This window comes from Pholis gunnellus, assembly GCF_910591455.1.
Source record: "Pholis gunnellus genome assembly, chromosome: 13".
NCBI lineage: Eukaryota > Metazoa > Chordata > Actinopteri > Perciformes > Pholidae > Pholis > Pholis gunnellus.
In genome coordinates, this window is record NC_136540.1 from 15826535 (window position 1) to 15843626 (window position 17092).

Genomic DNA, 17092 nt, shown 5'->3' on the forward strand with positions numbered 1-17092 from the left:
GGTCCCCATTGGCTTTCATCAATGTTATATGAACCAAGATAAGAACTCCCTCAAACTTCTGGAGCAGCCCAATCTCTCTTGACAGGACAAGAATGAAAACTGAACAGGTGACCAGGGTGAAGGTTGTGAACTCTGGGTTACAACCATATGCAACCAAATCTCAGAGCCAGAATAGTACGAGCGATACGCAGACACCATCCGTCACTGAGTCACACTGCTACTCGTAAATCAGACAGACAGAGTGCAAGCTTTCGGACAACTTAACGATGGGACATTTCAGGGTTAATGAAGATTTATTGTGGGCCTATATATACTGTATGCTGCTCCACAAATCATTTGCATGTGGAAAGTTCAATTCCTGGTAAAAATAAAGTATTTCCAATGCATCTTCATCCTACTCTCACATACATGTGGTGTGGAAAAGCCAGGAAGTGAACAGGTAATATCAGTGTAGTTTAGTCTATATATTGGCTTTTCTCACCAAGCGCAGTACTTTTAAAAAAAAGCTTTCAAAGGCCTCACATACTGGCCGTAAAGTTGTCTATAACCATATAGCCTAATGCCAGGATTTTCCATTAAAATAGTAATTTTTACTGTACGTTGTGGCACCATATGAGACGGAACTTCAAGGCTTCTGTGGGCCCAGATCTGGATAGGAAACATGCCAGGGACTGTAGGCATTTATTGTTTGTTGGTGATTGGGTAGTCAGCTGTTATGAGGGAGGCAGACAAATTCCAGACCTGTGGGTTAAGTTTGGAGCCTCTCTCACTACAACTATGATGGAAACAATGAGCGTATATTGAGTCAAAGCTTCCTTCTATCAGTTGACAATGTGAAAACAATGTGTGTCGGCTTTGACAAGAGTTTCAGCTCATATAATTGAGCTGTCCGACCCACAACTTTACCGCTTTTGTTCACGGTCACGCTTTCATAATATTTTTGGCCGAAACAGGCAGTTGACAAGACGGACACAGTCAGCAGCTCAGAGAACAAGTCAACATAGTCGAGCATTTAGCTGCCAGACAGCAAGATGTTTCCCCTAGCAGTTGAAAACAGAGCGGAGAGCCAATATTATTGGACTTAAATTCATCAGGTGAATACAAACACGATTCCAAAGGACTATTGTCGCTCCATAACTGCTGGTAAATAACCATCTAAACCAAAAAAGCTTATTGCAGGTTTAATGTCCCTAGTAGGCCTGCTAAACACACTGCACATATTGTTAAACATTGAGCAATAGTGGCATTGCATGGATATAAATAGGCATTGAACACAGACCCACCTTCCTTTCTTTGTTGCGACGTCTTAAACATTGAAATGAATTTTGACTTAGCCCTTTGATTCTCAAGTAAGAAGTGTTACCACAATAACTGCTTATTCATCCAGAACTATATTTATTATACAATAAAATCCTACATAACTTTCCCTATATTATATGCATATAGACAAATATAAACATACATGATTTACTGATAGATATTTATATATATAGAATTTTATTACCCTTAAAACACAAATAAACAAGAAGGCAATTAACATGTCATGAGTTCAATTTCAAATCACTGTTGGAGTGTGTACATCCAAGGTGCTCCAGGTAACACTCAGAAGGACCAGAACCGTATTATTCATAGAATCATCACTCTTTATTCCGATACCTTTGAATGGAGAAAATCAAAGCATAATCAAGAAGGTAAACCAAAATATCTGTGCTTCACACATTTTGCTAAGCGAGCTCTCAATCAAAAGCTACAGACTACAGAAGCTGTAGACTACACTAGGAAATATACGGACTTGGTTAATCGTAGACTACTGCAGGAGCTGGAGCATTGTCCATGCCTGGTGTATACACTCTGATGCTTAATGGCGGATCTGATTGCATGCCGGGGATAAAGATTTCCAACCGCAACATTTTCCTTCCTCTGTTTCTAAAATGTCATTTATTTCCTCAGCGAGCGAAAACCACAATCTATTTTGAGCAAAAGAAAGTTAAATTTTCCAAAAGTTTTGCCAAAAGAACCAGAGTTCAGAAATGACTGAGCATCTCAAGATGCGTTGTGTCTTAACCACGGTGCAACATTTCTTCCATAAAGACCAACAAATGAAATTCAACTTTTATATGATGTTTAATCTTTAAGACATCACATAATCATAAACTAAGCAATTAACTGAAATGAAACGCTCAGAACCATCTTCGATTAGATGCTTTAATCTGCATTTTATAATAATTTCTTGAAGTTCGGCGATGTTACAAATGCAGCATGAAACTGCCGGGGAAAAGTTGTATTGAAATAGTCAGACCCTGGTCGGAGAACATTGTTTAAATAAACAGGCATGCTGCTTTGAAACTCTGCGGTTTCATTATGGCTTAATGTACTGGACAGACGTCACCGACTGAGCTTTGGAGCTGCGCAGTGACATGACATCAAAGACGATAGGGCGTATTTTTCGATATTCATTTTTTTAGTCATTAGTCATGTAAACAGCGACAGATGTGTCTTTTCAGTTCCACCGAGTTTTCAAAAAGTATGTACAACTCACGTTAACAATCAATTAATCCAATACGTACACAATGAAATACATTTCAGATTGGTCCTTATATCTTAATTGAAAAAAAAAAAAAAGAACCACTAACTACTAGCAAATGGCAAAATAATAAAAATAAAAAAGGACACAGAATTGCACAAGCGCTTAAAGAGCTTCTAAAAACACGGTTTCCCGTAGACGAGCAGAGATAAAGCTCTGAGTTTGGCCCCTAGAGATGGCAAGCTGCAGCCGAAGCGGTCACAAGCTTTATGGAATCAGACGCCTAGAAGATCTGTCCGAGATAGAAGGCTTATCTAGAACGTGTGAATCTCAAACAATTGTGCGGATGATTCACTGAGACGGAAGCCAAAAAAAACAAAAGCAGCAGAAAATGCACAGACGAAAAAGGAAAAGAACTCAAATACTGTAAATCACATCTGGCTTTCTGTAGCGAGCAGTTATAGTGGCTGTTCATTGAAAGTTAGCATAATGTTAAGTTAGCATAATGTGGCGAGCAATGTAACTATGCTACTCATGCTCTATATATTTAAACGTTAGATATTTGTAAGCTATAACTCCGTTATATACTTTATATATCCCAGATCCAAAAAAATATCCCTTGTCTCCCTTTTATTTTACACAAATTGCACCCTGAGATTTGATAAAATAAAATGTCCTTCAAAAGGTTTAAGTTGTGTCCACAACAGTCTACGAGCTCATTATCTTACATCGTCATAAATACAATAATCAAACGACTATTGAACTGATCTCTATGTACAAAATGCTGCACTGACACGAGAGCACAACATTCTACGTATACGTTAAGACGCACATAAGCACATCAACCAATAGCACTCTGAAGCTAACACACGGCACATCTTCAGAGGCCGATGCAGGAGGTTTCCCTGCAGCAGCAGCACTTTCACCTTTACTGACCATAGTCTCCAGTATGACATGCTTGACGTCATGCTGTGATGTCGTTGCAGCCTTAGAGGACCGGGACAGTCGAGTGTGGCAGTACGGCATCCCCTCTTGTGTATTATTGCAAAATGTATAATACCATAATTGAATCTTTTATGCACTGAATAAAATGCATTGAGATAATCTGTATGGCTTTCCTTGCTCAATGTACTACTGTTTATTCTGTGCCTCTTCAACTGGAAAGCTGTTGTTTCTCACAATAAGTTGACATTTACAGAACAACATTAATGCTGCCTAAGGACAGCAGACACGTTAAGTCACAGGACACACTAGTTTGTTTTACGACAGCAGCGACTAGTTATCTTTAGCAGAAAACACATCAAGATATGCGGAGGGAGAATCGCTTGCCGTGGATTTGAACTTCAGCATCATGACATCGGAGAGAGGGCGGGACTAAATCTGCTGTCACGTTTCTAAATAAAGGGAACAGTACTGAATGTCCCTTACAAAATACAAAGCTATACTGTAGATGCTCCATGGCGCATAGGGGGAACAAATATGTTTAACTAAACTAAAATCTGAGGCTACATGAGAGGATGAATTTCATCACAGAGCTTTAAAATGCATAATCAGATTTAAGGAACGACAGTCTGCAACGAGGCCTAACATGAAAATGCAGCGACGGTGTCGGTCAGTGGACTGTACCAACAGTGTTTACAGTGGCTTTCAGATTGTGTGCCTATTTGTTTCATAAGCTATCATTGCTCGAAGCCAACACACACACACACACACAGAGCCCAGATTTTAATATCTGATGTCTCCTCTTCATCAATGATACCACTGTCTGCCTCGCCAAAAAACCCCCGCTGTCCTTTCCAAGCGGAGAACGGAAATTCATGGTGACTTGTGGGTTTGACTCAGAAGCTAAGTATCAATCCACTTGTGTATCCTTTCACTTATTCGCCTTCAGCTTCAGCTGGGCAACCCTAGCTTGTCCCAGCTTAGTCTGAACATCGACGGGCCTTTCGAAGAAGCTCACGATGGTCGGCTCGTTGAGCAGGGAAGCGAGGACCTGCTCGAACGAAAAGGACCACTCCATCTCCGTGAGGTCGGTCCCCGCATCCCGACTGTAGCGGGAGCTGGAGGTGCTGGAGCTCTCCGGGGTGGTCGAAGCTTCTTCCGTCGTAGGCTCCTCCTCCTCCTCTTCCGCCGCGGCAGCGGCGTTGGCGTTGGCAGGTTTTGCGGACTCGGACGGGCTGCTCGGCTCCTGCAGCCTCCGCCCCACCTCCTCCATCCTCAGGAGAAGACTGGTCACGTGAGCCACGGCTCGGTACAGAGACTCCTCCTCTGGATCGCCGTGAAAGATGTTGTACAGTGTCTTGGAGAACTGGATGAACTGAGTCTGAGATATAAAAAAAATAATATGTATATACAAGTTTTGTGAGATAATGTGACGTATCATATCGTTTTTTTAAGGAAATGACAAGTTAAATATTTTCAGGAAGAAAATAAATATCACTTCAGTCAAGAAACCCAACATGGATTAAATTACCTGATTAATTCGGGGTAGGTCTTTAATGGTTTCCTCTTTCTTAAGTATTTCATTTTGCCATTGTTTCAGGTAGGCCTGTAGGTCCACTTTTCCTCTCCCTGTCAATTTCACACACAAACTGTAAACTATCACACATGACATGCACAGTTTCTTTTTTAGCCATGGAGTGTTTGTGACAGATTGGATTTGTTGAAATACTACCTCTTTCAGGGCTTTTCTTTATCACGCCATCTTCTGGTAAATCAAATGCTGAAATATAGAAGCAGCATGTGAACAAATAGCACGATGAAATGCTTCAACAATCATTACATTTAAGGAAATCAGGCAAGCATTAAGACAGAATTTAGGAGGAAAGGGTAAAGGTGCAATTTGAGTTTTACAAGGAAAAGAAGGAGTAAAGAGGCTAACCAGTGAGTCTACTCAAGTGAGAAGAGTCTTCAGTCACTGGAATAAAGTGCTGGATTCTTTCTTCCTTTAAGTGCAAAGGACTACCTGTAAAAGCTAGAAGATAGCGACTGTGAGAGCACTGAGAGGAAAGATCAGAATCAGAACCGTTTATTGCCAAGCACGTTACACATACAAGGAATTTCACTTGGTGGAAGATGAAGTTGAAGACTGAGGATCCACATCAGCAATGTAGATGACATTTGTGAAAGAAAACATAAGATATGCACACACGCTGTTACCAGTTTATTACACACAGTGTAACGCAACTCCGTCTGAGAACCCTAAAATAGATTTGCATCTTTGTGAATCTTACAAAGTCTGAGGTCATGCTGAATGAGATGTGCTATACTTCTATGCTCCAACCCCCCACCAATGACTGTGTGTGTGTGTGTGTGTGTGTGTGTGTGTTCATGCATGCGTGTCTGTTTGCATTGCTGGATTAAACAATTACCCACACAAGGCAGCAGTGTTATTATATTTGGCAGATAGCTTCGTGCTGCATAAGCGGCACAGGCCGAGGATCTGTTGCTGATATTCAGGATCCAAACAGAATGACCCGTAATCATCGGGGTGACCTTTCCTAACACAAGACACAGCTTAATATTTGCCATGTGTTATCATGTTCAAGCTCCACCAATTGTACAACTCCTAATAGCAAGGGCACTCCTGATGTTAACATGCTTCACACTCTATCGGTGGTAGAAGTTAAGGTACGACAAGGCATTTAGTGTAGTCCCTGCTCTCTGATTAAAGCTGCTGTACTTGTACGGATCAAAGAACCGTACAGACTAAAGAGCACGTGATTTCATTTCCTTAAGCAATGATGCGTTTGGCCCGGTACCAGGGCCCAGGGATGTCCCACTGTGAAATCGGCAAGTGTTTGAGGTCGCTGCGGTTTACTTTTTGCATCAAAAAGGCGCTGTACTTTTTGCACAGCGCCTTTTTGCATCATAGCAAACGAAACACCGAGCATGTGTCGTCGTTTGCCTTACTATGTTGATTTGGTCCGACATAACTCGTTTACTTCTACACAGGAAGCAGACGACAAACGGTCCACTTTGTTGAACTCCGCACTGAAACATCAGCCTCACACTACTGTGCACGGAAACATCACTGTGCAGAGAGGTGAAGTGACGTCACAGCGGTGCTGTCAGACAGCGTTCGGAGCACTCGCGCTGATTAAAGTCTGGAGGAGTTCAGTACCGGGGACCTGTCCTTGGTGCTGAAGGAAAGTGCGCTCTCCACATGACATACAACAAGCTCTGCTGCTTGACTGGCCCGGCACATCACAGACGGTGACTCAGAGCTCCGTCTGCTGCTGAAGCTGTCAGTTGTAATTTGAGCACTTCATCCTCATCACAGACCGTCTTTGTGGAGGAACTGCAAAATGCCCTAACAGCACCTCGGCACCCATCGTTGCCATGGCAAACCTTCTTTCACCCAATACGGGCTATTCTTGCTTCATGCCTTCAAGCCCACACTGCCACATCACGCAGTCAGGAGTCACATATCAAAGCACAGTGTCTACCCCGAGGCAATGAGCGCACTCATCAAATGCTGAGTTATGGACTACAAATCCTACACATCCCGGCCCTGTAGCACAAAGACTGATGTCTATCTGACCTTGTGATTTACTTTAGGCTGCTTCTGTCGGCAGCCGTTATGTTCCTGCTGTCACGTTATGCAGAGTCTGGAGAACGATAAAGGATCCAGTCGGAATAAAAATGTGCTGCGTTTGAACGCGAAGGAGTGTATCACCACCGTAGACATGTTTGTGAGAGAAATGGGTCGGAGGTCGAAGCTGAAGGTGCACTGACACACATCTATCTTGTAGTTTACAATAGACAGAGAACTATTAACCTGTTTTTTTACGTCATTGAGATTTAACGCTACCATTGTTCTTCACTCACCTGGTGGCAGGTGCAGCTTGAAGAGGAATTTCAGCTGATTTGTGAATGATCCACTGTACAAAGTATCTGCGGGAGGAGCAATTAGAGATTATAGCAGCGGGGACCACCGAAGGGTAACGGCCGCATTAGCGGAGAGCCGAGAGCGGGTGAACTCACCGAGGGCACAGCAGAACTCTTTAAAGTTGACGAGGCCGTCCTGGTTCTCGTCTATCAGGCGGAAGACCCAGAGGGAGAGGGTGCTCTTGGCGTTGCAGAAAGCCCAGGGCGCCAGCAGAGAGAAGAGCACGCTGAACTGTTGGAAACCCAACTGGTACTGATCCAAATAGGCCAGGCTGGGGTCATGATGGAGCAGAGCGGGACTCTTCATTGTCCAGTAGCAGCTCAGGAAATGCTGCCTCTGAAAGTAGGAAACAAAAAGGAAAAATTTCCATTTTTCCCCATTTAAAAAGAAAAATATGACTGTGGACATTTTTTTGGATTATGAAACTCAAGATGCCGTGTCATGTAATTGACTCACTTTGAACAAGTTATAAAGGCCGTCGAGATGTGCCGCACTGAATCTGACTTCTTGGGTCACCACCCGAATCTGAAAAAAACAATTCATCCCTAATACCACAGAAACAATGCAAGTGCATTAACTGCTGTAAACTCAACGGCTACTTACCACATTTTGTTTGGTTGTGTCCTCCAGTGTCTGGATCACATGCAGTTTGTTTCTTTTCCGTGAACTCTCGACTTCCTCTGAACGGATATTTCCATATTTCTAAACACCAAGCACAACTAGTTAATTCAACCACAAAAAAAACGCCATCACTGAACAATACAGACACACAGAAACACACAGTACCTCGTAGGCCTCTCGGATCAGTTCGCTGATCTCCACGTGGAAGTGTGAGGCGTTATCGTTATTGCCCACTGAAGCTTGCTGCACAGTTGGAGGCAGGGGGCTGTCTTTGTTTGTCACACTGTCAAAGAATCTGAAACCACATCGTCAGAGAAAGAGCGACAACATTTAACACAGTGATAATGTTTAAGAACATCAGTCCCAGCTTGGTTTGCATTCACACGAACTTGTTGAGGATGGTGACGGCCTCTGCGTCGTCCTGGCAGCTGATCAGAGCCCCCAAGTTGTAGTCCAGCACAGCCAGGCCGAGCTGCAGGATGGCTTTTATGCCGTCGTAGAAAAAACAGTCGACCACGTTCACAGCACTCTCTATGGGGAGGACGCTGATGAAAAGAGTGAGGAACCAGGACAAGGACACGGACGAGAAGAAGCTCAGGTCTGTCATGTGCTCCACCAGCTGGGGGAGATTTTCTCTAATCAGATCCTCAAACACCGCCTGGTCCACCAAAGCTCCTGAGGGAAGCAACGTCGGCAACATTTCAGAGTGCTATTTAACTCTTGAAGTCCTAGAATTAGCAGCAGAGACAGAATGACAATCGCTTCCACTCTCACCAATAATTCGGCGGTTGAAGTAATCCGGCAACATCCTCTCACAGACGGCCACTAAGAGCCAGAAAGCCTCCTCTTCTTTGGCGTAGAGCAGAAGGACGGAGGTGAGGATGTTCATGGCCTGGACAGGTAAAAAAAAAGGATTGTTAAAAAACAGACTACTTCCTATATAAGTATAAGGTTCCAGTAACTGGGACGGGAGGCCAATATACAAATGTGTTTGTATGTTTTTCAAAGCACCGGTGCCTTTAAAAAAATGCTTTCAATGATTTTGGATCAGGTGTGGCCATTTTTCATTTTTTTTATAAGGTACTTGGCCTTTTTAAAAATCACCTCTGCTTTTCAGAGTTGCTGCACTCCTCGATGTCACGAAACGACCAATCGCAGTAAAGGACACGGTTTTAAAACTGAAAGGGTTCAAAGTCTGTACTATAACCACCTGTCACCTCATCCGTCACTGTTCAAAGAGCAAAAACAAAAAAAGGACGACCTCACATGAATTACCACTACAAATGTAGAGTTGAATAATGATCATGTGAGCAGATTGGCTGGACACTGTTTTTGTGTGCATATTCATCATATATCTATATTATTCCGTGATAAACTTCTGGCTACATACAGTCACGTGGCTAATGTCCCTCCATTTCACTCAAAGCCTCTAAGAGCTTGTGAGTGTTTGTTATCAGTTTCAATCAGGGCTGTTCTGCCCGTTAAAAACAAGAAATCAAAGCACCTGGCAGTAGCCAATTTTAGGGTTCCTGTAAGCATAGGCCGTGAGGACTCTGCGCAGAGCTGAGATTCCGGTGTCGCTCTGAAAGGCCGGGTGCTCTGGCAGAGAGCGGTGCAAGTCCCTCTCGATCTCATCTGTAGCCAAAGTGCTCGTTCCCAGAGACTGCTCAACCAGATCAGTGTAATAGCCGGGATGAGTGGCCATGTCGTTAACGGCCCCTACAGAGGTAGAACCACAGTTAGTCCAAAAAAACAAACAGATGCTGCACAGATCCCACATGAACCATGTTTTATTGAATTATTCATGTCGAGTAAGCACTCAGTACATAACACTTCGCTTCGCTAACAAATCACTGACCCGGCATATCACTTAGTATACATTTCACGGCCAGAGTAACGTCTGCTGTGTAAATACCTGAAAAAAGCATCCACAGCTCTCCTCTCAAGGCCTCGGGAACACCACGAACAATCAAGTCTCGCGTCTTCCTGGTGAAGAACATACTCGTGCCGCGTCCATATTCAGAGAAATGGATGTTCCACGACTGCTCCTTCATCTTTTCTTTAAGCTGCCGAACGCACACGAGACACACACCAACAGGGTTATTGTACATGCTCTGCAACACTGTTAAACCCGGTTGTATTTCTAAACAGAGGCATTTTTTATTCATGTCCCCCCCCCTTAATTGATTAGACACCCACTAAGACACCCCCATCCTGCAGGGCATGAGAGGATCCTGGTGAATTACAATTACATCAAGCTGATCCAATCAGATTCTGTGAAATTCTGATATTTACCATTTTGGGGTCAAGGTTTTCGACATCCTGGGGGTGGAAAACAGTCATTAGGGCCTCGGTGCTTACAGCCTTGCTGCTGTCTTTCTGTCCCACCATCAGTGTTACGTCCTCTGGGTTGTCCTCAAAGTGGTTGATGAGCGACTGGCACTCGCCTCGTATGACCTTAGACATAAATAGACATATTATTTTTCAATGTCAGAAAGCACCGCTAGCTGGAAGAAGTACAACGGCACGAATAGAAACAATAGACACAAATACCTCTGATGACGCAGAGTGCTGCGGGCTGGGACTAATCCCACACCTGCTACGGATGGAGTTGGCGAGCCGCTGGTAGCCCCGCACCTCGGAGAAACGCAGCGCCCTCTTTCCACGCACGCACACCGTTAGAGCCCTGCTGGTGGAGTCTGGCTTCTCAACATTAATAACCTGGAAGAGGGCAATGTTTTAGGTTTCCTGCTACTCATCCGGGTGCCTTTGGAGTCGTTATCGTTTACAATCATTCCCGTTTCACTTTACCTCTCGCATCGGAATGATGACGTGACATTGGCTTCCATCTTGGCTGGCGAAACACAGGTAGTTCTCAGACAGACAGATCTTGCCAAGTGTGTTAAAATGGCTGAAGGGCACCCACAGGAAGCTCTCATGCACCTCTAACAGGTTTTCCTCTTTGGGAAGCCGGAAAAATGTACGGAACTGCTCGCTCTTTGCATGAGCTTCTAGGCCTCTGTGGGGTTGGGGGGGAATAAAGCAGAACATAATGAGCAGAACATCACATTTAGGTTTTCTAAGAACAACCTTTTAGCAGCTTCCAGACTCAAACACACACTAAAGTCTCACAATAACCTCTTTCTTGTTCTCTTGACCGTCACCTTCCATATCGATCTTTTAAGCACTCGAATATTGATTTATTTCAGTGCCTACGAGTACTTTAGATCATTACAAATATATACAGTACAATATTATAATACTGTATGTTATCGTATATCGACATTCAGTTTCTAAATTGTCCTGTTTTATCATTAGAACCTTAAAGTACAGCCTTTAGAATTACAATTTCGAAATTTAAAAAGCATGGTTGTAGCTGGTCGACATCCTGAATATGTAGTCAAAACTACAGTAGTTTGATTTTAAAATACCTGACACCTGGTCATGTATGGTCTACCTGCCACTCCAGCCAGGCTAACACAAACACAAATGCTTTTTTGACTGAAGTCAGACTTTATGTTGACTCAGCTTCTTTAAGCGGGCAGCCAGCACTAACAGGATCACGTGAAGCAGTGCAGTGCAGCGGGCAGGCGGCTACCTCTTGGTAATTTGCAGGGGGTCAGAGAGCGCCGGCTCTCTCTGGAAGGCCTCTTTATCAAAAAGGCGCTTGATGGAGTAGTCAGCCAGCTGTTCCATGATAACAAATGTTTCATTGAGGTGCAGCAGCATGGAGAAGTAGTGATCCTCCCCATGGACCAAGACATGGATGCTCTCAGTCAGGATAACGTTAGTGGTTTTCTCCAGCCTCCAGATCTCATCCCAGGAGATGATCAGCTTCACTGCAGAGTCATCGCAATAAGTGGAAATTAGACTACGGCTCACAGCTGCCAGGATAAGGATCTTCAATGAATGGGTAAATTATAATTAAGTAGAGAAATAGTCAAATGTTTCATTAATTAAAATATAGGAAATGCATTGCAGTAACAACTTACTCCCTAGTGCCTTTATAAAGAAGTGCTGATACCAAACAATGAAAATGTTCACAGCATTATTGTGATCATTCTTAAAATGTCACTTGGCTTCATTAGCATTCAGCGTTATCCATTATCCACGCTGCTTTTCAAGTCTACCTCCACTTTGAGGTCTGCTACAGTACAATGGGCTTTTCACAATTATGGAACCTATAATTACCTGGAAAAAAAATGTTCCTTTCAGACTATAAAAGCCAACCATGGTTGCCATTAGTAGCTGCCACAGTCTTTGTTAATACGTGTTAATACATGAAACAGAAATCAGCTTACCCTCAGCTCCCAGCAGGTATGAATAGAAGCACAGGAAGTTAGTGCTGAGGTAGAGCCAGCCCTGGCAGGGCACTTTGCCTCTCCAATAGCTGCAGGAGTAATATGTGACCAGCTTCTCCTTCGGTGGCAGCTCGAACCACTTCTCGAACCTCAAAAGTGCTTCCCGGAACTTCTCTGGATCTTCCTCCAGCACCAGGGACGTCTTCCCTTCCTCAGCAATAAGACCCTAACACATTGAACATCCAAGGTTACTGCAAAAACTGAGGGTGACAGAAAAAGAATGCACCATCATCTTTATATCAACAATGAAAGAAAATGACTGTGTGTAATCGGTGACTAACCCACACCTTCTTGTTCTCTAAAGTGGCCAGAATAATAATGATAATCAGGGATAAGCACAGTAATACAAGAATCAAGAGGCCATTATACAGTATTTTATAGAATTAAAATCACAGCCCTGCTGAGAGATTAACGTGTCGACACATTAGCCGTGTGGGATGAGGAGTCCCCATTTAAAAAAAGGATTTTTCTCAGAGGTTCTTACTCTAATCTTGCCCTGTACAAAGCTGGTGATGTCTTCGCTGGAGTCAAAAACAGAGAGTGTCCTCATGATGTTCTGCTGCAGCCAATCCCAGTGCTGAACAATTTCCTCTTTGGTGACACCTGACCCAAAGTCAAGAGAGAAAACATTACAAAAATTCATCCGTCAATTTATTTTTTTTACTGTAAAATCTTTTAACTTCAACTTGGATTTGGGAATATCGGCTTCATTGTGACTCTGATAGAATTTTGCTGGACTTCAGTACATTTACAGTTTTTATCAAATGTCCACATGTGACATAATATGCAATTAATCAAAGACATTTGACAACTAGTAATCTTGAAAAACCTAATCGTTTGGCAGAATAACATTGAAATACAGCGACATACCACATGCTATGCCCCAGTACACTTGTGAGTCTGGCGTGTGGTGCAGAATGCGGAAGGGAGCAACTTTGGACGTGGAGTCCAACACAGTATCCAGAGTTCCCACAAGGAGGCCTGTAACATACAGCACATTGATCTTTTTAACCCCCTCTGTCACACGTGACCAAAGGCCATGTGACATGGCAGAATCACAAAGACAAATATCAGACATATATGAAACAAAAACAACAAAAAAAACGTTTCATTTTTTGACCATTGATGACTCACTGTGTGTTAATTAATCACAGCTGTGTTAAACTGCATAAATAAAGATAAATAGTTGCACTGAGAGTGTAGAATGGAGAGATCCCTCATGGTCCACGTCAGAGCCGCACGACTAAAATTAGCTGAATCCGTTGCCTTTATAACTTCTCTCAGACATGCCCTCCATGAATTATTAACACGGCCGCTGTGAAACCACACTCACTGCATCAGCATTATACCGGCCTGCCTGCTGAACATGGACCAGCTCTCCACATGTGAGCTGTAAAGGATTCAAAAAGGGATCATTCATGTTCTCATCAGTGCAGAACAACATCACACAGGAGAGCATATAGACTTGAAGACATGAAAGATACTTCAGACATAAAAAGGCTCTTGTGCTGGAGAGGCATTCAAGTGCATCATGCCTTGTGCCATCAGGTAGTATTTAACCTCCACTGCCATTAAACACCACACAAAGAGACGATGACCCTTTGGTCTTCCGCTAGAACACCATTCATTATCATTAACTATCCATTCATTACCTCGCGGCTGTCACACAGAGGCATGTGGTTAGAAAGTGTAGGTCACAATCATTGGAGGTATTATAGGCACCGCTTTAATACCGGCAGGTGACAATGTTTTTTTTAAAGATCCCAGTCAGTAGAGACTGTCATGCCGTAAGGTTGTGTCTGCATTCAGAACGGAAAATGGAACCGAGGACGTGAGAGTGCATTCAACAGAGAATGAAGAGTTCACACATTTACTCTTTTTGTTCAGTTCAACTGGTTACTTTGAAAATGCACCAAATATAAATAAGATGTCAAATAAAATCTAATTTATAATAATCCATATGGAGTGGTGCAACCGATGACTGTCCCTTACCGAGGACTACTCATTTAAAAGTACCAGATCAGTGTGTCGGCACTATTATAACAATACTGCTGCCAATACCGGACATGTGTGATTTTGTCATATCACACATATGGACATTTAGTTTTCTTGCTCTGGACTTGTTACAAGTCCAGAGCAAGAAAACAGGGAAAGCTCTACAAATGATCTGTAGGAGGGATGAAATTATTATGAATCGATTCGTTGGTAAACAGGAAATTAATCAACAAGCTCTTTAATAATCAATTAAGTTTTTTAACAAGGGAAAATACAAAAACATTCACTTGTTTTGGCTTTTATAATAATCCGGCCTGTTTCTTTGTAAACGTAATAACTTTACATTGAACTGACATTAATCAATAGGCCTAAAAAAACAAAACAATCATGAGTTGTAGCCTGTAAGAACAACAGTCACAGCGCTGACGTAGCCGAAATTACATCGTAACAACTCAATTTAGCATCAATGTGTCTACAAAGTCGCTGACACATGTATTGTGCAGGAAGCAGCGGTCCCTGATATTACAAATGCAACGAGTTTAGAGAGCTGACTGAACTGGCCCCGTGGGCACCACAACAACAACAACATGCTGCTTACATATTCCTTCAGAGGTAACATCTATATGTTCTCATAACATAGCTACTCCAAAATGTTGTTTGCTTTTGTCAGCTGGTAGTTTGCCTTGAATGCAAATCTGTCAACAATGGCTCAAAGTTTTTAGGCCTATGTGTTCATCTTGTAACCTCTATCCAGTATCGAAGCGGACTCGCTTAATGTTGACACCCGGCTCATACCTGTTGCTACGAGGGTATTTTTCTGCAGACTATATGAGGCTACACGGCAGCACCGCCCTGCACGGGGCAGACTGCACGTCAGCTATGCAAACGTATAGGCGAGTTAACCCGTTCATAACGTGCTGGTTGTAACGTGTCCCCGGCGATGCCGCAGCGGCTGTCCGATACATGCGAGGAGGCGAGAACACACCCGGTAAACGTTACCTGTCAAACCGCCTCCACCTTCTCCGTAACCTCGTCTCCTTTGCAGTACGAAGTACTCGTTATCCTCTTCCGTCACCCACAGTTTGAACGCGTTTTTCAGCAGCATCTCGTCGGGTTTGAGCCACATGTTTGAGCTGTCATGGAGTTACCTTATCAAATGCACCTGACATGTCACAGTTATCTGTAACGTAGCCCAACATCAAACCCGTGGACGTTTGTTTGTTGTCCGAATCCCTCCCTTCCCACGTCGACAAGAAATGCTGCCAGAGCTGCAAGGCATTCTGGGATTGTAGTTTCTGAGGAGAAGGCGGTTCTCCGGGACGCGACACAAGCTGTTTAATGAATGAAATGAAGAAAGAAAGAAAAAAATACTACTGACTAACTGGTTCATTTATTCATTATATATATATTATTATAAATATAAAAAATATAAAAACAAATATATATTTGTTTTTATATTTTGTACATGTTTTTATATTTGCAAATATATATTTGCAAATTAAATAGCAAAGACCCTTTCTAGATGTTAGCTGATTTACAAATGTGAAGTGTGTGCGAGATACAAGGAACCTGCTGTGAACTCATTTTGTATGACACATTTAATGATGGCAATTGAGTGCTTTAATACATGTACAAGTCAAAGTGTGTGGTGTGTGAACAAGACTGGAACTTCATGCAACCTGTAAAATGTAATACTGCCAAACTTAAATGATCGTTGCTTCAAGGAAACAAGAGTACCATGACGGCTGATTCACTTGCCAGGAAGTTAGCGCAATGATTTTTCACATAGATCAGCAGTATGAATAACTGTTAATCCATTACTATTGATGGTGTGAGTGTTGACTTCTGGCGGAAGTATTGTGACATGGTGAATTAAATGCACAGCCAAAAGGTTACAGTTTAATATTTGTTACATGAGGTCTGAGGAAGTGTCTGAAGCTCCACAATGTGATCAAAGGTATGTTGACTCCCACACTATGTGACTGTTGATCTTACATCAAGAGCCTCCACTCCTCTGGGAAGGCTCCCCCCAAAATATTGTAGAATGCAAAGAGCAGATATATGCTCTCACTCACTGTTGGATGGGGTTGAGGTCGGGGCTCTATAGGCCAGTCAAATTCCTACATCTAAAATTCAGAAAACTATTTCTTGGACCTTGGTTTGCCGTCAGGGGATTTTTTCACGATGAATCAGGAGAGGGTCTTCCCAAAACCGTTGCTTCAAAGTTGAAAGTGCAATGTTACAAGACCATTGTATGCTGTTGAATTAAGGTGTCCCTTAATTAGGAAAAAAATAGGCCTGGCCCACACCAAGAACAATTATGTGGACATATTTTTGATCATGTACCGTACAAGAAAGCAAAGGACTCCTTTCTTAACTGAGGAGGTTGGCTTGCAGTAACTTCATTTGGACAACAGAGGTCCTGTTGAGCTCTTGCAGCCCTCCATTTTTTTTAAAGGGAGGGAACTGCAAGAACACAACAACAGCTCAACAGCTCTTGTGATTGGCTATCGACAGTCAATAGTCAAGTTTATGTGGAAGTGATTGTGTTAGACCAAACTTATAAATATATATATATTTATTGTTAAGCTTCTTCATTTATACTTCTTCTTTTTCCTATCTTTTTACACACTTTCCACCAAAGTGCCTTTCAAAATAGAACTTTTAATACATTTAAGGCATATTCTGTAGCCTACTGGG

At 42.7% G+C, this 17092-nt stretch overlaps 1 protein-coding gene across 2 annotated transcripts; it reads right to left on the reverse strand.

Annotated features, from left to right (window-relative positions):
- Nucleotides 1–1374: 1374 nt before the first annotated feature.
- tbc1d8b (TBC1 domain family member 8B) lies at nt 1375–15622 on the reverse strand. 2 transcript variants are annotated; one of them, XM_079172234.1, is made up of 21 exons: nt 15392–15622; nt 13268–13378; nt 12882–13000; nt 12338–12563; nt 11635–11875; nt 10848–11055; nt 10590–10757; nt 10332–10493; nt 9952–10102; nt 9541–9755; nt 8811–8928; nt 8426–8711; nt 8202–8331; nt 8019–8117; nt 7872–7940; nt 7511–7751; nt 7355–7420; nt 5406–5498; nt 5199–5246; nt 4998–5095; nt 1375–4847 (listed from the first exon to the last, which is right to left on the reverse strand). In XM_079172234.1, exons 1-21 carry the CDS (start codon nt 15516–15518, stop codon nt 4398–4400), a joined length of 3426 nt encoding a protein of 1141 aa, XP_079028360.1. In that variant the 5' UTR covers nt 15519–15622; the 3' UTR covers nt 1375–4397. The 2 variants fall into 2 exon arrangements, with proteins under 2 accessions (XP_079028360.1, XP_079028359.1); XM_079172233.1 differs by lacking the exon at nt 5406–5498.
- Between the last annotated feature and the right edge of the window lie 1470 nt (nt 15623–17092).

Excerpts from the sequence above, each read along its gene's own strand:
- tbc1d8b (XM_079172234.1), bottom strand. The coding sequence starts at position 15,518 with ATGTGGCTCAAACCCGACGAGATGCTGCTGAAAAACGCGTTCAAACTG. Across the intron at positions 10,494-10,589 it reads AGCACTCTGCGTCATCAGAG|GTCATACGAGGCGAGTGCCA; the intron begins GTATTTGTGTCT and ends TTTATGTCTAAG. Across the intron at positions 9,756-9,951 it reads GCTGTGGATGCTTTTTTCAG|GGGCCGTTAACGACATGGCC; the intron begins GTATTTACACAG and ends CTACCTCTGTAG.